The 21,378-nt window shown below is 46.7% G+C and overlaps 2 protein-coding genes across 5 annotated transcripts; both read left to right on the top strand.

Annotated features, from left to right (window-relative positions):
* The first annotated feature begins 2,067 nt into the window (after positions 1-2,067).
* On the top strand, positions 2,068-7,772 carry PSMB5 (proteasome 20S subunit beta 5). The gene is made up of 3 exons (XM_028702130.2): positions 2,068-2,350; positions 3,631-3,937; positions 7,292-7,772. The coding sequence occupies exons 1-3, from the start codon at positions 2,102-2,104 to the stop codon at positions 7,588-7,590; spliced, it is 855 nt and encodes a 284-aa protein (XP_028557963.2). The 5' UTR covers positions 2,068-2,101; the 3' UTR covers positions 7,591-7,772.
* A 426-nt stretch (positions 7,773-8,198) lies between these two features.
* Positions 8,199-20,284, top strand: C13H14orf93 (chromosome 13 C14orf93 homolog). Of its 4 annotated transcripts, none has more exons than XM_028702129.2 (7): positions 8,199-9,101; positions 13,273-13,927; positions 14,609-14,854; positions 15,046-15,107; positions 15,665-15,768; positions 16,283-16,395; positions 18,696-20,284. In XM_028702129.2, the coding sequence occupies exons 2-7, from the start codon at positions 13,406-13,408 to the stop codon at positions 19,095-19,097; spliced, it is 1,449 nt and encodes a 482-aa protein (XP_028557962.2). In that variant the 5' UTR covers positions 8,199-9,101; positions 13,273-13,405; the 3' UTR covers positions 19,098-20,284. The 4 variants fall into 4 exon arrangements, with proteins under 4 accessions (XP_028557962.2, XP_077773037.1, XP_077773038.1 ...); XM_077916911.1 differs by having other exon boundaries at positions 13,279-13,927; XM_077916912.1 differs by lacking the exon at positions 8,199-9,101 and having other exon boundaries at positions 9,149-13,927; positions 14,609-14,716.
* Positions 20,285-21,378: the final 1,094 nt, after the last annotated feature.

Here is a 21,378-nt window from a genome sequence, read left to right on the forward strand (position 1 = left end):
GCAGAAGCTGAAAGAGATCATTTCTGGGGTGCGCACTATCCTGCACTATCTCTGCAGCTTTCTTATAGCACCTGGAAGCATATATTTGATCCAAGGTGGGAAGAGTGCACCCAATTATTCTCTCCACAGTCTTTACAACCCTGGACAGCATTGTTTTTCCCCTGACTGTGCAGTAAAAGGAAGAACTCCATGCAATGCAGAGTTGAACTATGGGACCCGCTGCCACAGGAATCAGTGATGACCACCATCGTCGCATTAAAAGAGGATTAGACGAATTCCTGGGGGAGAGGGTCATTGATGGCTACTAGCCCTCATGGCTATGCTCTGCCTCCATGGCTGCTCCTGAATACCAGCTGTTGGAAACCACAGGAGCAGAGAGAGCTGTTGTACGCAGGGCAACATTTGGGCATGTGGTTGGCCACTGAGAAGAGGGTGCTGAACTAGGCGGGCCTTTGGCTCAGTCCAGCTGGCTCTTCTTGCATTCCTCTGGGCTTTAACAGGCAGCTGCCAGGGACCACGGATATAGGCTTGGAGTTTTCCCTTTCCACCACCTGAAGCAAAAAGGCTGAGCCAGCTGCCCCACTGGCTCAGGCAGCTGCTGGGGCACGATGGGTGGTAGAAGGGAATCCTGTCTCCGTTCATCAGCATCCTTCAAGTTCACGGCGTTCAGGCTCGCTGGAGAGCAGTGCCATCTCTAGGAAGCCCGTGTGTAAATGCATACGCTCCATCTTGGAGGCTTTCACCCCAGCCGATGGTGCCAGGGAGAAGGTGAAGTGGCTGATACCAAAATGTGGGGATACTGGCTGCTCCCTGACCTCTCCAGTCAAAGCTTCCGCCAGTTCAGGGTGCTGTCGCTCTGTATGGTGATGGGAACTGCCTATTGTCAACATATGACACCGGTGTTAAAAGACTTGCACCGGCTTCCTATCAGAGTTATTGAATTAGTGTATAAAGCCCTGAATAACTTCAATGACTGCATCAGTGAGGCTGGGGGGTGGGCGGGTCTTGTCGAATGGGCAGCCCAGGACCTCCAGACACACTGACCATGCTGGCTGGGGTTGATTGAAGCTGTAGTCCAGAGGGCACCACGTAAGCTATTCCTGCACTAGATGTAGTCTGTCACCATCCCTGCTTAGTTTCAGGTGCCTGGTTAACATTGTTTTATTTGCAACATGACTGCGTCTTTGAAGTTTTACATTTTCTGATGCTTTAGGTTTATTTTTTATTTTTTAAAATTTGTGAGGTTAAATTCATTCTTTACATTCTGTTTGTTTTTGTCATTTTATTGTTATAAGCTGCTTTGGGACCTAGATGTGAAAAGCTGAAAATAAATTTAATAATAATAATAATAGTTCAGAAGAACAGCGGCACACTTGCACATGAGTCTTTAACCCCTATTTTTCACACTTGCAAAGATCAGACACTTCAGGGTACTTGAATTCTGCTTCTGGATTCCCCAGCTACTACTGTCCAATCATGAATGAGGGGCTATCTTGTTTACTTGTTTTAGCCCAGTATTTGTTGTTGCCTCCAGGCCACCATGTGGCGGTGAGTTCCATAGGAAACGAAACTAGCACTTTGCACATCTTCCACCTTACAAGAAAAGCTCGTTTCCTTTGTCCTAGAATCCTAGAGTAGGAAGGGACCCTGTGGGTCATCTAGCCCAACCCCTAACTTCACTAGTTGCTCAGAATGTAAAGGGATAAAAGCACTCGTCCCTTTCCATCCCCAAACGACATCCTTCCCCACCCCCCCACCTCCCAGGAAATGAAGACGGTGACTGACACATTTCCTTTCCATTGACTATTTGCTTTCGCCGGGGCAACCGGTCTCTCAGGTCTAGCCTTGCCCTCACCTAAGATGGCGCCCGGCCTTTTATTCGTACCAGAAAGCCTCATGCAACGGCGCTGTCCCCTCACTAAAAATGGCGAAGCCAACCTCTCACGCGCGGCGTGAAATGAGAACGAGACCGCAACCAAGATGGCGCCCGCCGCTTGCTTATAGGCGTGCGGCTCCCGCGAGCTCTGCCCACACCAAACATGGCGCCCGGAGCCTATATAGGCTGTAGGCCCTGAGTCACGGTGACTAGCCCTTATCCAAGATGGCGCTGGCCAGCCTGCTGGAGCCGCAGCTGCCCGTGAACAGGGCCGGGTTCTTCGGTTTCGGGGCCGGCAACGAGTTCCGACTCCCCGCGCTCGGCACCTGCGGTGGGGGCGGCCATGGGGCGGAGGCCCAGGCCTCGGGGATGCCCCTGCTTCTGGCGGCCCCTTGTCCCGGCCTGGACCGAGGCGCCGCCGCGGGGGATGCCAAGATCGAGCTGCTGCACGGCACCACCACCCTGGCCTTCAAGGTGGGCGGCGGGGAGTGGGGGGACACGCCCCTTTGGGGGCTGAGAGGGGGCGCTTTGGGTGCGAGTGGTGGGGGGGTTGGATGCATCGCTTTGGGGGGGGGGTGAGCCCTACTTGGAGAAGACTCATTGAGACGAATGAGTTGGGTCCTCTCTTGAGTACGGCCAGCATTGGATTACAAACCCAGGTTTTGCAACCTTTGTCTTTGTTTGTTTGTTTGCTCAAAGCTGTTCTTGACTGTTTTTATTATTTGCACGTGGAAGGCAAAGTGCAGCGTTTACAGTGTCGGATTAGGGACCCGGGAGACCAGGGTTCGAATCCCCACTCAGCCATGAAAGCCCCCCTGGGTGGCTTTAGGCCAGTCACCATCTCTCAGCCTCACAGGGTGGTGGGTGCTTCTTGTGAGTTCGTTCTGGGCTTTTTATTATGTAATTTGTGTTTTGATACTGTGTTTTTATGATTGCGAGCCACCATGAGATCTGTGGATGAAGGGTGGTATACAAATTTAATAAATAATATTGATAATTGTTTGTTTAATTAAATTTATATACCGCCCTTCATCTGAGGATCACAAGGTGGTTTACAGAACAAATGGTACGGAATGTTAATGACTTAAAATATATAAGCTCACCTGGGAGTGGGGATGACAAGAAAGATATCTGGCTGGTGGTGGCTGTAGTTAATTGGGGGTGGCGAATAAGAGGCCTTGAACCTGGTGTTCAGATATGTGCTAAGGATACTGGAGTCCATATTGGGGCAATTTGGGAGAATAGGTTGGTTCAGTTGGGGGCATAGAAAATTGGGAAATGGAAGGCGCACTTTGTAGAGAGGGATTCACAGGAAGGAAGTCCAGGGAAAGGCTTCAGGAAACGGAAGACCTGAGAAGGTGGGCAATGGGTGGCATTGTCGTACATGATCAAAAGTTACTTTGAGATTATCACCTGAGTTTTCCAGAATAGAATTAATTGGCTTTTGATGTCTTGTGGGCCCTTCTGAGGGAGGGGGATACTGGCCTCACAAACCCTGGTGTACTTTTGGACTGGTGATTCAGGTTGAGACAGAGGTAGGCTGCTTTGGCAAATCCCATACTGGATTGGCAGGTGAATGTTGCCTCAGGATGTTATCTTATCACCTGGACCATGTAATGGGGTGTGAAGAACCCTCTTGCATTGGTGCCTTCAAGCAGGGTGGGCACACTTTGGATTGCCATTCATTCTGGTTGTGTGTATCCTTTGTGGTTTGTTGATCATGATCTTGACCTCTTGATTCCTTGATCCTCCAGTTTCAGCATGGTGTGATAGTGGCGGTGGATTCCCGGGCAACAGCAGGTGTCTACATTGCTTCTCAGACGGTCAAGAAGGTCATCGAGATTAACCCTTACCTGCTGGGCACCATGGCTGGTGGTGCAGCCGATTGCAGCTTCTGGGAGCGGCTGCTGGCACGGCAGTGTCGCATCTATGAACTCCGCAACAAGGAGCAGATATCGGTGGCTGCTGCCTCAAAGCTGTTGGCCAACATGGTGTATCAGTACAAGGGAATGGGGCTCTCTATGGGTACCATGATCTGTGGCTGGGACAAGCGAGGGCCAGGTGAGGACACCACATTTTTCTTGGGGGGGGGGGGGAGCTGTCATAAGATTTAAATGTCTTCTCCACTCCCCTGTCTTACTAAATTCTAAACAGATATAGCCTTTGCACTATTTCCCTTGATCATGCCTGTACCCACACCTATCTTCTGGTGACTCCACAATCCTTGTCTGTATTTACATTGGCATTTGCTGTGGGAAGTGCTATACAGGCGGTGATAAATCCATTGTGTGATGTTCCTGAATGCACATATATATTTTTATCTGGCACCCTGGGCTCCTTTGGGAGAAAGGGCAGGATAAAAAAATTAATGATGGTTAAGATTACCTTTCTGGGGTCCAGTGTCTTCCTCTCCCTGCTTTCTTCACTTAAAACTACCTTCTGAGACTCCCCAACCTTTACATTTGCATTGGTTTAGGACTAATTAAGGCTGTACCCCTACCTCACATGCTGTTCGAGTTTTGTGTTGGGTTTTCTGACATTGCATTTTGACACTGGGAAAAGAACATGCACTGGTTCTGAATTCTGCTGTGCATCTCAAGTGATACTTTGGCTCCTGCTCTCTCTAGCTCACTTTTATTTGTTTCTACTTCCTTGGGAAACTACAGCACATTAATACTCTTTATAGGTAAGTGTTCAATTCTGCAGGGAGGTGGAGCCAGTAACATAGGAAACATACTGCCCTGCTAGCTGGATTAAAATATCTGCTGAAACCCAGAAGTACCAGAATGGGTTACTTCCAGGTTTTGGCGGTTGCGCATGCACAGTGCTAAACTGCTTTGCGCATGCGCAGAAGTGCCGAATCGCAATCTGTGTGTGTGCAGACACGCCGCTGCGGGTTGCGAACACTGCGGGTTGCAAACGTGTATCTCGCACGGATCACTTTTACAACCCGAGTGTCCACTGTATTGGAAAAGTGACTGATTGTCGCCCTATTTGCACCATTCATTGAAAGCAGTATCATTCCACTTTAAACAGTCATGGCTTCTCCCAAAGAATCTTGGGAACAGCTGAGAGTTGTTATGAGGCTTATATTCCCCTCACAAGAGCCAGAGTTCACAGAACAGTCAATCCCTCTTCCCTGGGAAGTCTTGAGAGTTGTGGCTCTGTGAGGGGAATAGGAGCAGCCTAACAACATTCAGCACCCTTAACAAACTACATTTCCCAGGATTCTTTGGGGGAAGCCATGACTGTTTAAAATGGTGTGATGCTTCAAATATATAGGACAGTTGGGGCCAATGTCTCACTTGTAGTCATAGCTGCACTTTTGCAACCAACTTGCTAGTGGTGAGGTTATTATAGTTTACCAATTAAGTATATTATTTTATATCCTGCTTTCTTCCATCTTGAAACTTAAGATGATGCATGTAGGGCTCACAAGGGGTCTCTCATTCAGGCACAGATCAGACCCCGACCTATTTAGCTTCTGCAGGGCTGCTGCTAGAAACTCTTGCAAAGTCTCTGGCTGTGTAAAAATGTGTCTAGAAGCAAGGGTGGTTGTGCCTCCAGGTTGAATATGCTAACTAGGGAGGTGGTATCTCCAGGTAGAGTGTGCTTGGTACAGCCATTGTTGCTTTGGTACAGCTAACTGTGCCATGCACATGGGTTTTACTAAATGTTCCCCTACCTGGTTCCCTCCAGATATTTTAGTCCACAGCTGTGCTTTCTGGGACTGTTGGGAGCAATGGTCCAAGAATTCTGGAGGATACCAGGGGAAGGGTGTATGTACTAAGTTGACTGGGCTTGCTTTTGTCAGCAGGAAGATTCCCACAATCCCCACATAGATGGTTGGTACCCATCCTCTGGAAGCACTTGGTTGCACTAGCGTAGAATCACAGTGTGGTGATCCTATTTAAAATGGTTTTAATATTTGCATAGCAGACCATTGGGCCAGATTGGCTGCTCTCCTGAGGAAAAAATCCAAAGAATTTACATGGGCTCTGCACATTTTTAATTTCCTCAGTGTTTGCACTGACTAGTCCCTTTGATAAATCCCTTTCTCATATGTTTATTTGTTACATGCTGTCTTTCCATGTGGAATACCCAATATGTCTAAATATGGTTGGGGCTAAGCGAAGCTGCAGTCTTTGGTTCCCCTGAAATCTGTGATACTTTGCATCCAAGTATGCAAAGGACTAGGATATAAACCTTTCTGTTTTCCGTTATTCCTCTGACTTAGGCATCTTGTTCCATATTCTACATCATATTCTACCCTTTCCGTCACCAAGGCTGTGCTCTCAGTGCAAAACGCCCCCCCCCCCCGCCCACTTCTTTCTAAATCAGTGCCTACAATTTCAGAATATCCTAAAATACGTCTTCATTTAACATTCCCCAAAGGATTCCATCCCCCACCTAAACACTTAAAAGCAAAATTTTCCCAGGACCACCTTTCTCCTCCAGGTGTTGGACTGCAACTTCCATCATCGCTGACCATAGGCTATGCTTGCTGGAGCTGATGGGAGTTGGAGACCAGCAACATTTTGAGGGCTACAGGTTCCCTATATCTGGTGTAGGATACAGGACACATAGCTGTGTGTTGCAGCTCTTTTTATAGAAAGGGAAACCCCAGTGTTTTCATTGTGAAGGTATCTGTAGCTTGTTCCATCAGGATGGGAAACTGATCTTGAAGAATTACCGTATTTTTTTGCTCTATAGGACTCACTTTTTCCCTCCTAAAAAGTAAGGGGAAATGTGTGTGCGTCTTATGGAGTGATTGCAGGCTGCACAGCTATCCCAGAAGCCAGAACAGCAAGAGGGATCGCTGCTTTTGCTGCACAGCAATCCCTCTTGTTGTTCTGGTTTCTGAGATTCAGAATTTTTTCTCTCTCTTGTTTTCCTCCTCCAAAAACTAGGTGCGTCTTATGGTCTGGTGCGTCGTATAGAGCGAAAAATACGGTAATCCTTTTGGGTTTTGTCAACGGTCCAGGAGGGCTGATTAGAGCAGGGAATACTGGGCAGAAGATGCCTTGAGCTGTGGCCAAGTTTATCCTTGAGCTTGGTACAAAATGCATAGCTATAGCTCCTCCCAATAAACGTACGCCTCCCCAGCCTAGCATTCCAGTTGCCACATTTCCTTTGGATGTTGCATAGCCCCATGTTGGGACACATGCGGCAGCATCAGGAACTGTAGCACTTGGGTGTTGAAACTTGGAGAGGGTTGCTGGAAGAAGCTCAGAGGACTGAATGCTCCCTTCCATCAACCTGTTTAAAAACATGGGCTATGCATCATGGTATAGAAATTGAGATCATTTTTGGAGGGGAGAAGGGTGTGCAAGGCAACCTTTGGTGCTGATACGATAATTGTCATGATTTTGTGAAAAGCCCCAGTAACACAAACTTCCCCGCCTTGCCTTTCAGGCCTTTATTACGTGGACAGTGAAGGGAACCGCATCTCGGGCAAAGTTTTCTCGGTGGGCTCCGGTTCTGTCTACGCCTACGGAGTGATGGACCGTGGCTACTCTAACGATCTCACCGTCGAAGAAGCCTGCGATCTGGCCCGTCGCGCCATCTACCAGGCTACATACCGCGATGCCTACTCTGGGGGCACAGTCAACCTCTACCACGTACGCCAGGATGGCTGGGTCCGTGTCTCCAGCGATGACGTGTCCAAACTGCATGAATTATATAATGACAAAGCTACAGAAACAGTAGCTTGAGATGATGGACTTTGGGAGAAGGCTGGGGTGCTGATTTGTGGTCTTTTAAGGGTTGTCGGCTGGAGGAAGGGCGGGACTCACAGATGCCGCTGTCTGGGAAGATGTCTCATGCTTGTAACCCATGTTTCATGTAGTATTTGGGGTTTTTTTCCTTGTTCAGAATTAAACTTCTGCTGTCCAAACTGTTTTTTGTCTTCACTTGAAAAACGAGAGTGGGCAAGGGAAATCTTGGCTACTCCAGTCCCGTCAGAGGTGTGTTGTTGGCTTTGGATTCCTGCCAACGGAGGGATGCCTTGGAGGGGCAAACATGCTGGCTGCCTCTGTGGGCGTTAGTGATTGGGCACAGGAGGTGGGAGATAAATGTCTCTTGAAATTCATTGTTCCTAGGCAAGAAAGCAGAAGGTCGGCTGTTCCCACAGGCACTGAAGCATACGTGTCTGCCGATACCAAGGGAGGGAGGAAGTCAAACGATTGTTAAATAATTGCTCCTTTCCCCCATGATAGCCCACGTTACTTCACTTGCATCTTCACACACGTTTGATCAAACCAGTCCCTTGCCTTTCGTAGGGATCCCACCCCCTCGCCCACCCCAAATCTATGCTTGTTGAATGTTGACAGTCGCAGATGAAGAAGTGCATGCCAATATTAACCCATGCTGGCCCCCTCGCCAAGCATAGCCATCCCAAATACTTTTATGCACCGTTGGATTTTCTGGTTCCCACCCAATTGACGCGAGCGATGTGTGTGCAGTGCGTAGAACCTAATGTGAACAGAAAAGGTTATTGCCAGCTGCAGGGCAGCAGGAACAGAATGAACAAAGCAGCCAAGATGGAGGCGTAGTTTTGTAGAGAGTCGAAAACAAAAGAAACCTTCCTGGGTAAACGGCCTTTCCTTTTCCAAATCTGCCCCCCCCCATGCTTGTTTAGTGGGTGGAGAGGAAGAAAATTAGGGTTACAGTACACAACAAAATGAGTGAGGCATGGGCCATGGGGTTTCCTGGATTGGGTCGGGGGGGGGGGTGTACAGCTGCAAAGGTTGAAGGGAAGAGCCGGCAAGAAGGATGAACAGAAGGAGGAAGGCAATGAGATGAAAGCTGTGTGTACACAGGAGCCAAGGGGAGAGCAATAACAGAAACAGTTCAGAGTGAAATATAGAAGAAGAAACACGAGGGACTAGTAGGAGCATGAGAGGAAGGCTTTGAGAAACAAAATAGCATGCAGAAGTAGAGGGTGGCAAGGATCAAAGGGAAGTGTAAATTGGAGGAATAAAAAACAGCCTGATTGTACATGTCCAGGAAAGGGGGAAATTGGCAGTGCCCAGCTAGTCTAGGTGTCCCCTGCTGGGGCCCTGCTCAGGAATGCGTGTGCAGCTTTGGTGTGTGTTTGTGTGCGTACAGGAGATTGGCCAATCAGGGCAGAAGGGGGGGAGCATGGGGGTGTGGCGGTTGGCAGCAGGGTGCACATCCTCCCCCTTTGCACACACACGAATACAAAGAGCTGCACGACCTTCCAGTATCCTTTTCCCAGGGACGTGTGGGATGGAATTGGGGGTGGGGTGGGGGTGGGGGGAAAGGATCTGGGGAGGGATTGAAAAGGGAGGCACCCCAATCCCTTGTTTGGCCTTGCCAGGGAAAATATACGCCAAGGGAGAGAGAGGCTTGTATGTGGCAGAATGTGGGAGGGGGGAAAGCAGGAGAGCAGGGATATGCTTGGCAGAAAATATATGTACATGCAGGAACAGAGTAGCTTTGGAGGCTGTTATACATGGATATAGCGAGGAGGGAGAAAGAGGTCTATATAATGCTGAGGAATGGATAAGTGTACAGGAAAATAGGTAACACTCAGATATCATAGATTAGTTTACCCCTCCAAGCCCTTTAACTGCTATGGGGCTTTAAAGAATGGGGTTGGGGGGGAATACCTTTCTTCATTTTATTGTGGATGATGTGAGAATTTTAATGGGAATTAGTAGTGGTCATTAATAACAAGGCAGTTAGTCTGGATTATTTAACGCTGTGTAAAGTAATGTGATTTGGCTGTGATGCTGTAGAGGTAAATGGTGTTTCAAGGAAGAGCGGATAGGAAAATAAGTGGAGAGGTGAGGCTGTGAGTATACTAATTAGGCACACAGGATGTGTGTCTACAGGATCAGGCTTGCAGAGGAATAATGCATGCATCTGCGTCGGATTTTTTAATCAAATATACCTTCTCTCGTCTCAATCTAATCATGCTTTTGTTTCTACAAGAGGGTGATTAGAAAAGGCACAGGGGGCTTATTCAATATCATTTGGGGTGACAAATATGCTAACATGCATTATTAATTCTTTTGTTCACCCTGTCAGGATTGCTGTAAAGCAGTGAAACGGTGAATTTCCTTTGGCCCAATTTTTCATTAGTGACTGGCTGCGGAATCATTTTGGACTTAAATTAACCTGGAATAAAAGGGTTTTCTTCTTTGGCGATCACTCGTAACTGAGTAAGATTGCCTGCCATGAACATGGTGGAGGCCAATTCTGGATCCCCACATCCTTCCACAGTGGAGACATAGGTTTGTTTCTGGGTGGGAGTAGATCACGGTGAGGGTTTGCCAAACATGCCTTCCTCTTAGCATGTTTCTCCCTTTCGTCCTGAGTTCGAGTGTCTTCAAAGCCCAGGACACCTTTGGTAAAGACTGTTCTCCAATTGGAGCGCTCGCAGGCCAGTGTTTCCCAATTGTCGGTGTTTATTCTACATTTTTATAGATTTGCCTCAAGAGTCTTTAAACCTCTTTTGTTGACCCGCCAGCATTACGCTTTCCATTTTTAAGTTCGGAATAGAGTACTGTAGTTGCTTTGGAAGACGATAATCAGGCACTCGAACATCAAGACCAGTCCAACGAAGTTGATGTTGAAGAATCATTGCTTCGACACTATTGATCTTTGCTTCTTCCAGTACACTGGCATTAGCTCGCCTGTCTTCCCTGGAATAAAAGAGTACTCTAAGTGTTTATGACCCTGGGGGTGTGCTAGCCCTGACATTGCAGTGGGAACATGGCAGCTAATAAATTGGAGGATCCGTATAGTATTTTGTGTGAAAGGGTTGTGTCAGGTGCTTGGGAAGCAGGCGCTGTGAGGCCTGTCAATATTTCCCCTCCCCCAAGTAATAAATTAACCTTCACTTTGAAAGGAAGGGTAAATTAAGAAGGGAAAGACTGGCCACGTAATTTTTAAAATTGTGAGTGACACACAAGCCCATTGGGGACAGACAGCTTTGCTAGTCAGGGATACCAGCTGAGGGAGGAGGACTTATGGGGGAAATACTTATCAGATACCCAGTAACTGGGTGGGCAGGGGGGCAACAAAACCCAGCAATAAATGGAGGGAGAAACAATATTATTAGAAAATGAGGATTTAAATGTGGTGGGTTTCTTATTCAAGGCCATGGTCGGTGCCCCTGTGCCAGGACTTGTGCCAGTGGGGGCGAGTCTTGACATGACCTTGGGCCTGGTCAGCCATTTTGGAAGATACCCCAGTAAAGGCAATTTTTTTTTTTGGAAATCATTTATTTTATACGCTGTTGTCGTTGGTGTGTAATTACTGGTATTTGACATATCCTTATATTGGATTTTAAAAGGTAGACGGTGACCGGCGCCTTTCGCGGGGCCACGGAAAGGAAAGCCCTCGACCACCCAGTGTGGGGAAGGCGGCCTTGAAAAGGGCCCAGCCTCGCGGACCTCCTCAGAGAGCCCCCTTCTCCCCCGTCCATGTTCCTTTCCCCCGCCCCTCGCTCCTATCCCCGGGCCTAGGCGCCACCGTCTGCAACCAATCGGCTCCCTCCTGCTCTTCCGCAATAGCCTATCGGAGAGCGGCAGGGCGGACGGAGGGCTGTGCCGTTCGTACACGACTGCGGCGCTCTTGCTTCTCCTGCCCCCCCCGCCCCCCCCGGGCGCTGCACACGCGGGATGGAATGCTGGAGAGCGTAGGATTCCAAACCGTTGGGCCGCAGATCCGAACGAGGAGAAGCCCCGGGCACGTTTCCCGCCTTGGGGGTTGCGAATTTTAAATATGCAAAGAGACGCCTTGCATGAACTTTAAAACCACTTTCGAGCAGTTGAAATTGGAAAAGCGGAACAGCTTCCTAGGGATGGCGATGGATAGTTTCCCCTCTCCGCTTTACTTTCCATTATCACCTCAGACTCGGTCCCCTCCTCCGACCCTAGTTACAGAGATTCAAAAACATTCTTCAAGGGCTGTTTGCAAGTGCTTTGCAAGAGCTGAATGCGCTGCTGGTGTAGCCTTATGAGGCTTTGCCCTCGGGTGGGAAAAATATTGCGCCTGGGAAAGGGAAGTGGGAGTCAACAGACACTCAAGGAATAGTTTCAGAGAAAAAGTTTTATTTCTACCATCCATGAACTGGTAGAAGGAGCAAGTGTGATAGTTCTCAAAAAGCATGCACGAGTTCACAATCATGTGCACAAGCATATATACCCCTTTCCAGTTCCCTCCTCCTTTCTCCTCCCTCAGGAGTCCTCTGAGCATGAACAGAAAGCTGTCTTGGGACTATTGGACTCTTGGCGCCCTTCCCAGGAAAGGGGTTTCAGAGTGTTCAGATACGTTTCAATCTCTTGTTCTGGCATGGTTCCCGGACAGAAAGCAAGTTGCAATGTGGTTCTTTAGCAAGGCCAGAAGGCATGAGAAAGGCCTGAGAAACAATGGACTGTTCTCTACCTTTGTTACAGCAGAGCGGAATGTTTCTGATGCTTAGCTGCTGAGAAAATGATTTTGAAAAGCTTTGAGAAGCTTTGAGCCTGCTTTGGTAGGGGGTGACTTCGGGCCTAGGTGAGGTCACCTGTCCTCACCTTCCTTCACTGGTTAAAAGCAAACTGTACTGTTGAGGAGGAAAAACAAACGTTGCACAGTGTGAACTACTGAAACAAAGCAAAGGTTTCCCACCACTTCTTTCTTTTGGCAGGGTCTCAGTGCTTCTACAAAGAAATTGGAAAGAGGTAGCCAAAACCTGAACTGCTAGTTCAGCTCTTGAGTTCATTGCAGGACTTTGACTGCCAAAATAATCAATAGATATAGACTGTAAAAGCAATAAGATTTACAAGAGGTCAGCTGTGGGTTAATATAGATCCAAATGGACAAGTCGGGTGGCTGGAAGATAGTGCTGAATCCCTCCTAATGTTAATCACACTGAGCATAAATCTAGATTGGGGCTCACAAACTGATTCATAGTCTGTTGAGTTTTTTTTTTATTCAGGTGTTCTGTGGCGTGTCTGCCTTAAATATAATGATTTTTGATTGTATTTTAATTGCTTCTTTTATTTCTCAAATTTATTGAATTATAATTTGAATTCTATGGAATCCAAATTGTAATCCAGCGTGATACAATATAAGAAATAAAAGGACAAAGGAAAATGCAGTTTAAAATACAGCATCTAGCAAAAGGCATTACAACTGCATCAAGGGATTGGGGAGGGGGGAGTTTCCAAACCACAGATTTAGACAGATTGAATGCAAATATGAAATGGCCTGCCCTGTTGAGTTTGGCTACAGCAGATCTGTATACAGAGGTTAGAGCCTAAATCTAAGCAATTTAGATGATCAGAAGCAGGTAGGTTCAGATGTACTACAACATGGCTGTCTGCTCCAGTCATACTCTTAGAAATATTTCTTTAATATCCTTCCTCTTGCTTGCTGAGACCCAGCCTTCTGAGCAGTGCCATGGGCATGCCTCCATCGCAGAGCATTCAAGGCCAGATCTGAAGCTCGCCTTGCCTCCTCCAAGAGAACTAGCTGGGGAACACCAAGAATCCCTCATAAACCTGCATCGTCATGTCATTCAGTGCCACAATTTTGTTCTCCCCTCCCAACACCAAAGAGGCAAAATGCTGCTGCTGCACCTGCAAGCAGGAGCCGGGGGCTCAGGCGACTACGCCGCCCCCGCCACCACCTTCATCCAGCACCCCCATCACGGTTACAGGCACTGGGCTAGCGGTACAGTCTTCAGAGCAACTGCTCCATGTCATCTATCAGCGTGTAGAGAAGGCAGTGGGCCTTGCTGAGGTGGCGCTGAGTCTGGCCAAGGCCAATAATGAAGCCCTGAGGCGGCTGGAGGAGGAAATGGGGACACTGCGCCGAAGGACGGCCCCTGTCGTCAAAGCCAGCCCCCTGAGTGGTCCTGAGGAGCGGCAAGAGGACAATGAAGAGCAGAATGAGGAGGAACAAGAGGCCGAAGGCTTCAGAAGTGGCGTCCAGGTGGTCATTGAAGAGCTGCGGCAGCTGGGAGCGGCGGCAGGGCCACCTGGACACTTGGGTTTCTCGCCTGTGCATCTGGGGCCTGGGGGGCTTGGCGGGGTATGTAGGCTGAAGATTAAGAGCTTCTTTGTCCCTCCCACCCCACAAAATACACACAGTCCCCATGTCCCTCCGGTCAGACACAGATGGGCTCATGAATATTTGATGGCATCTCTCGCCTCCTCTGCCAATGACCTGCTCAGGAGAGATGCATTCTGGGAGGCATGCCAAGCTCTGCTCTGCTGTTGTGGCCTGGGGTTGGGGGGCACTGGCAAGAGCTAAAAGTGTATGTGTATTTGTATATGTGATACCAAAGCTGGTACGGGAGTCAGGCTGGAGCTGTTTGCGATGATTAAGAGGCACTGGCAACGTTGTGATTGGCAGACGTTCTAGTGGGTTAGTGTTAGAATGTTTTCATATATATGGGGCTATGAGAAGTGCCTTTGAGCCTTCCGTACCACTTGAGCCAACTGTGAACTTTTGTCGGTGAACGATAAAAAGAGGCTTTTTGGCCATTACGCACTTGTGTTTGCAGGCCAATGCGTTTTGTGTGCGTGCGTGAAAACACACAAAAGAAGGTTTGGAGGAACTTTAAAGGATAGTAGAGCAGAGATTAATTAAAGGCCCACATTTTGAGGCCAGAGCTGTAGAATTGGAATAGCAGCTGCGATAGGAAGGGTAGCTGCAGTTTGGAATGAAGGATATCATATTAAGTCGTACAAGTCTTTTTCTTGTTCTCAGGGAGCAGAAGAATCACCTGCTGTAGATGTCTCCATTCAACGGGTCTATGCCACACCACCTTCCCCCTCCTCTCAGCCTCTGGATGATCCTTCTCTCTCCTGCCCAGAGGTATCCCCCAACAGCATCACCTTGGAGGACAACATGCGCGGGGAGCCACGTTTCTCTTTGGGCTTTGCAAGTCTTCCTTGTAGAAACCGAAGCATGGGACAGAAGAATGCAAGGCGCAAGAGGGACTTGGTGCTCTCGGTTAGTTGCCTTAGATAACTGCCACATATTGGAGCTTGTGTCTCACAAGGAACTTGGCATGGGCCCAGCAGCTTAGACACTGCAAAGCTTATTTTAATTAACTTTCTGGGGCATGCTGCTCTGTTTTAATAGCTTGGGGTTTGCAGAGTTACTGTGGAGGGGCACTTATCTCTTTCTGTTTACTCTCCCAGAAACTGGTCCATAATGTCCACAACCACATCACCAATGACAAGAGGTTTGATGGCTCTGAGAGGTGAGCTCTGGGTGGGATTGGCAAATAAGATAAGGAAGAGTAACTGCAAAGGAAAGATAACCAACAAGTGTGGCTTCTCACTGCGTTGTGGTGGGAGAAGGAAGTTGCATGGATCAAGCCGGTCTTTTCTGCATAGCTAATAGAACCCAGAACGCCTTTATTGATCTGGCAACCCATGTTCCCACTGAAATTAATCTCAACATCCTGAATAGTCAACCTTCATTATTATTATCCCGTATTAAGGCACCTTAATAATGTTCAGGTTATTAATGCTTATATAGGGCCAACTGTTTGCAACGTGCTTTATAAACTACAAGAGGAGAGGTCTCTGCCTTAAGGGCTTGTAATATAGAATGCAACACATGGGAGACAACAGGAAGGAGAAGAAGGAGAGAGTCACAGTAAAGATGGGAGAATAATGTACTTAGGGTTAGTTAGATTATGGTATGAGGACTTGGAGGTTGTGCTGAAGGCATTGCTAAAAACATGGGTTTTGAAGATGGATTTGTTCTAGTCTTTACGTTTCTCCATTCTCTTTCTCTCTCCCCCCACCCCAGCATTAAATCTTCATGGAATATCTCTGTAGTGAAATTCTTGCTGGAGAAACTGAAGCATGAATTGGTATCAAATCACCACAATTACACTGACAAAGAACTAAAAGGTAAGATGAGGGTGAATAAAAACACTTCACTTGTTTCATGTCTGGATTTTGTTGTTAGAGCATACCTAGAACATTTTTACCTGTTGAGTAATCCTTATACACTTTGCTGGTAAATTTTACTCCAGGTCTGAAAATAAATATCTCTCTTGGTGTTCACTTTGGAACTTACTGCTGTTGTTGTTGTGATATTTGTCAGTCACTTTTCTCAGACAGTGACTAAAGTGACTTATGTTGGAACCAGTTCAGAATATCCAATGGCAATGTAAAAGCACAGCTATGCACAAAAAAGGCAGGATTAGCAAACTCTACCCCACTAAAAGAGGCCACAGTGCCACCCTTCAAATTAGGAGCCAAAAATCCCAGGTAAAGAGAAAAGTCTTTACCTTCTGGTGACATTGAAATGCTGGCTGTTCATATACACAGACATGCAGACATAAATATCCTCTGGTCACTCAGTTGTGCGGTTCCTGCTTTTCATGCCTGCAATTGCTTTGCCCACTTTTTGTTTTGTTAGGTGCTTGTGTGGCCTACTTTCTAACCAAACGACGTGAGTATCGCAACTCTCTGAATCCCTTCAAAGGACTCAAAGAGAAGGAGGAGAAGAAACTACGAAGTAGACGCTACCGGGTAAGGAACCAATCCATTATTCTGAGGAACTATTTCTCCCATATTATCTCAACACTACATTATCTACCAAAAATAGTTTTTTGCCCCTCTTTTTATTTAAGCCCAAATGCATTCCTCCATCAATTCCAAAAATCACACTGAAGTGGAGTAGGAAATGGCATTTATATTGTGGTTAGAAACATAAAGAAGCAACACTGTATATGACAGGTGAAGGAATAGGTTTGGTGCACTAAGAAAGTTCTTAATATTTAGCTGGAATTCTCTTCCTTGTAATTTGAACTGTAGGTTCATATCCTATTCCCTGGAAATTTGCTCTGTCATCTATGACAGACCTTCAAATATTTAAAGATGGCTTCTTATGCTCCAGGCTAAACATACCACAACTCCTTCCAAATTTTCATTACAGGGCTGGTCTCTAGGCCCCTTTCATCTCTGCTCAGCACACTCCGGTTGTTGAATGGGATGGGTTGCTTAACAGTGGAACAGACCTGCCTCAGAAGTTGGACTCTTTGTTTTTTATGCCAAAGGCAGATGGCTATCAGGGATGCTATAGCAGAGAATTTCCTGCATTGGCAGGGGGATTCGACTTGGCCCTCCAGATGTTGTTGAACAACAACTTCCCATCAGCCCCAACAAGCATGGCCTATGGCCATGGATGGTGGAAGTTGTAGTTTAACAACCTCTGGAGGGCCAGAGGTTCCCCACTCATAGATCTTTGGGGTCCTTTTTAACCCTGATTATATAAGGCAGCTTAGAACAGGCTTCATGTAGTGGGAACTGCTATATATCTTCAGTGAACTATGTGATGTTGAAATTACTTGAAGTAAATATATGTTCAAACTGCTGCAAAGACATTCCATCAGTTTCATCAAGCAGTTTAGGTGTTAAATAACTCAGATTTCCTAATTAATAAGTTCATGTTTACTACTCAGCTGTGACTTTCATAACATTTGAGTTCTGACTGTTCTTGGATTCCAGCCGTAACGACATTTCCTCAGACAACACCATTTCATTCCCCTTTTTATAACCTGATCCTAACTAAGAAGTAAATGGCACTGTGTTCAATGGAGCTTACTCCTTAAGGCTGTCATCTTATGTACACTTCTTGCGAATAAGCCCTACGAACTGCAGTGAGACTTACATCTGAGTTAAATATGCGTATGCTTTATGGAAAGTTGCCAAAGGTAACCGGAGACAGTTTACAAAATATTATGGAAGTTTTAGAAGTGATTTAACTGGTAAAATCCTTAATGAGTAGTGCTATCCTATGTCTGCTTAGAAGTCCTATTGACTCCAATATGGCATAATCCTGGATAGGATAGGATAGGATAGATAGGATAGGATAGATTGCAACTGAAATGTCGTTTTTTAAAGACTGCAGTCTCATGAACATACATAAGGTAATCCCATTGAAAAAAGTGTAACTTCTGAATAAATACGCACAGGATTGGTCTGTTAGCAGGGTGAGAGGATTCTCTCAGTCAAAAATAAATTACTTGATCAAAGTTGTTAAACAAACTACTATTCATTCTAATTAGCTTCCTACCTAGCAGTTCGTTCCTAAGTGTATTTACTCAGACATAAGGCCTATTGAGTTCAATATGGCTTATTTGCAAGTGTCGGCTTCTAAGACAGCAGCCTAAAACAGAAAAAAAAAGGAAGAAGACAAAACCAGGGAACTGGATCATTATGTCTGCATCCCACTTGTTTTCCAGGATCATTTATCAAAGCAGTGCTAGTCTTCCTTTAAAAAGAAAGAAAAATGAAGCCTGCCTCAGAGTAAAGCTTCACTCTCTTCTGAGACCTCCCTGTAGCAGAAGAGACTTTCCTTCACCCAGGGAAGCAGACACTCGAGTGGTGGGGCAAATGAGCCCATCAACCCACAGCTGCCAAGAGGTGTTTGCATTATAAACTGCAGGCCTTGGAGCATGTGTTCTATTTCTGCTGCAGAGACGATTCCCAAGCTAGCTTGTCAAATGCTGGGCAGCAGAAAGCTCTGATTTTCAGACACATGCCACAGAGCGGGTTCCACTTTTCAAAAGACACTGGGCAGCAAGCAAGCAAATTCTTAAGGTGGTGGGGGCCTGCAATATGGCAGGCCCAGGTAAAGCCGAGTTTTGGAGTCCTCCAGGGGGAGGACAAAATGGGGGGAAGGTATATGATAGAGGAGTTAGGGGGCAGGGAGAGACATTTGGGAAAGACAGACCAGTGAGGACAGATGGGGTGAGTAATTGCAGGGGCGTAGGCAAAGATGATATTCTTAGAATGACTAATTAGGCTTCATTTTGTCTTACCATTAGCTTTTTGCAAATCGTTCCGGGGTGGCGCGTCTGCTGGGCCCTGAAGAGCAGCGTTTGTGGCAAGGCGTGACAGAGGAGCTCATGTCAGACGAGGAAGACAGCCTAAGTGAGCCAGGTGTGTGGGTGGCACGCCCCCCACGATTCCGCGCTACCCCCCTCACTCAGCTTTGCTACCGACTTGATGCCAACTCAAAGCATGGCACCAAAGCTAACCGGGTTTATGGGTCGCCCTCTGACCGCCTGCCCTCCGCTGAAGCTCAGCTTCTGCCCTTGCACCTCTACAACCCGCATTTTCAAGAGGAAGGAGCCAGGGTGGGCACACCGCCCAGGCCGCCCAGCCACAAAGGCTTTTGTCCTGACCTCAGCTCATTCGTTGAGATCAAAGTGGAAAAGGATGAGTGACCTGAGAATGCTGATCGTGTTTAATATGGCAGCCAAAAGGAAGACAAGGAGAGAATACAGGATGACCACCAGCTGAACTCAGTATCTTCCCAAAGAGGAGGAGGGAAGCAAATTGCCTGCCATGCACCAGGTTGCGTTTGTGGGCTGAGAGGCATCTTCGCTCCATAAGGAGCTATTGCATCTAGGTCATCATGGAGAAGAAATAGGGGATAGAGAGGGACACCACTGGGAAAAGGAGCCCTTCACAAAGATGTGGCTGTTTGGTCTATACCCAACAGGTTGACAATGTGAACATGAAGAGTACAACGTTGCAAAGGGAATTAAGTCTTTTCTGAGCCTTCAATAAAAGCAACCTTCAAACAAAAATGGGAATTTCCGTAAAAACTGACTACATTGTGGACTGGGTGGATCAGAAACTTTGGAGAACCTTTCACAGTACAAAACTACTCTCAGTTATACTATTGAGTTAATAGTAGCGCAAAAAAAATGATAAGAATGTCTGAGACGTTTTCTGAAATTATGGGGATTGCTCATTGCTTAGTCAAACAGCTTTTGGGACCACAAGAGTTAAGAGAACACTTAGAGTGCTTCTTGGTTGACTCTTCATTGATAGCAATGCTTTTAAATTAGAAACATTTAGTGATACCAAGTTGACTGTTCTTACCTGTATCTGTGAAAACATTAAGCAGGTGTGTATTTTATTCCTTCATAAACCTCCCTCCTACTTGCAGAGTTCCTATTCCTCCCTCTTGTTTGCAGGAAGAGTAAAAATCTTGTGTAGGAACGCGAAGAAGAGCTAAGAAACAACACTCCTGGTTTTTATTATTGCATTGTTGTGATAACTTCCCCTTTGCCAGGTTTCAGGAATGGCTCTCTATTGTCAAACTCCAAGTCCCCTACAACAGGAGAGAAAAAATATCTCTTTTACCAGCAGTAAAACACCGGGCTTTTTGTTTTTTTAAAAAACATTTGCATATGTTAATTCACATAAATGTACACTAATTAATTTCCAGAGGATTAGCTGTGCTAGAATGTTGCAGCCAAAACAGCGAAGAGCCATTAACACTTCATGCATCTGATGAAGTGGACTCTGGTTCACAAAAGTTTATGCCGCCATAAATGTGTTAAGGTGGCACGAGACTCTTCATTGTTCTTACTAAGTAAAAGTACGTGTTGACTTGCCTGGCTCAAGTTTTTAAAAGAATTTGTTTCAGATTATCTGTGTGTCAGTCTTACCACTGACCTGTCATTAAACTATGGCACTCGCTCCCACGGGAGGCAGTGTTGGCCACCAACTAATACTGGCTGTAAAAGAGGATTAGACAAATTCACGGAGGAGGCTGTTGTTGGCTCTACTAGCCATGATGGCTATGCTCTGCCGCCACAGCTAGAGTCCGTAATGCTTCTGAGAAGTGCTCTTGTGCTTGGATCCTGTTTGTGGGTTTATCATGGGCACCCGGCTAGCTGCTGTGAGAACAGGATGCTGGACTAAATGGCCCACTGGCCTGATCCAGCAGGCTCTTCTCATCTTCTTATGTACATGGATGGACTTATGAGAAACATATTTTCGAGGGTGCTGTCAGGTGTGGAGACATTGGGGGTACAAAACAGCCCCCCAAAAGAGGGCCACAGTACCATCCTTATGCATACTACTGTATCAAAAGCATAAACTGGATATTTATTGAGCCATCACTGTCCTCTAGTGGATTTTTTTAGATAGTACAAAGGGATGGATGGTCCTTTTCCTCTCTGGCTGGGCAGACACCTGTTATCAGTCTTTGTTTGATCTAGAAAAAAGCAAAGTGTAAGAGTGGTCAGTGTTATTATGCTTGCTGCAGCCCTCTATTCCTTTCCTCGACACTCTGTTCCCTGTAACCCATGACCCTGTATCTTGGTTTCTATGACAATCCATCCGTCTCTATTTACAGTCACAAGCAATAATCAGAAACTCCATTCTGATCATAAGAGAATGCATTGAAAGAATGGGACAATAGGTCACTGGTAAAGATCAGGTTCCAGTGATGGGAAATAACACTGCCAGGAACATTGGAATGGAGATACGCTGCCACCTAGAGCACAGGGGTAGGTGGACCAAGAGGCAACTTCTTATGTTCAAAATCTTTGTTGTTGTTGTTTAGTCGTTTAGTCGTGTCCGACTCTTCGTGACCCCATGGACCAGAGCACGCCAGGCACCTCTGTCCTTCACTACCTCCTGCAGTTTGGTCAAACTCATGCTGGTAACCTCAAAAACACTATCCAACCATCTCGTCCTCTGTCGCCC

The sequence above is a fragment of the Podarcis muralis genome, chromosome 13, assembly GCF_964188315.1.
Source record: "Podarcis muralis chromosome 13, rPodMur119.hap1.1, whole genome shotgun sequence".
NCBI lineage: Eukaryota > Metazoa > Chordata > Lepidosauria > Squamata > Lacertidae > Podarcis > Podarcis muralis.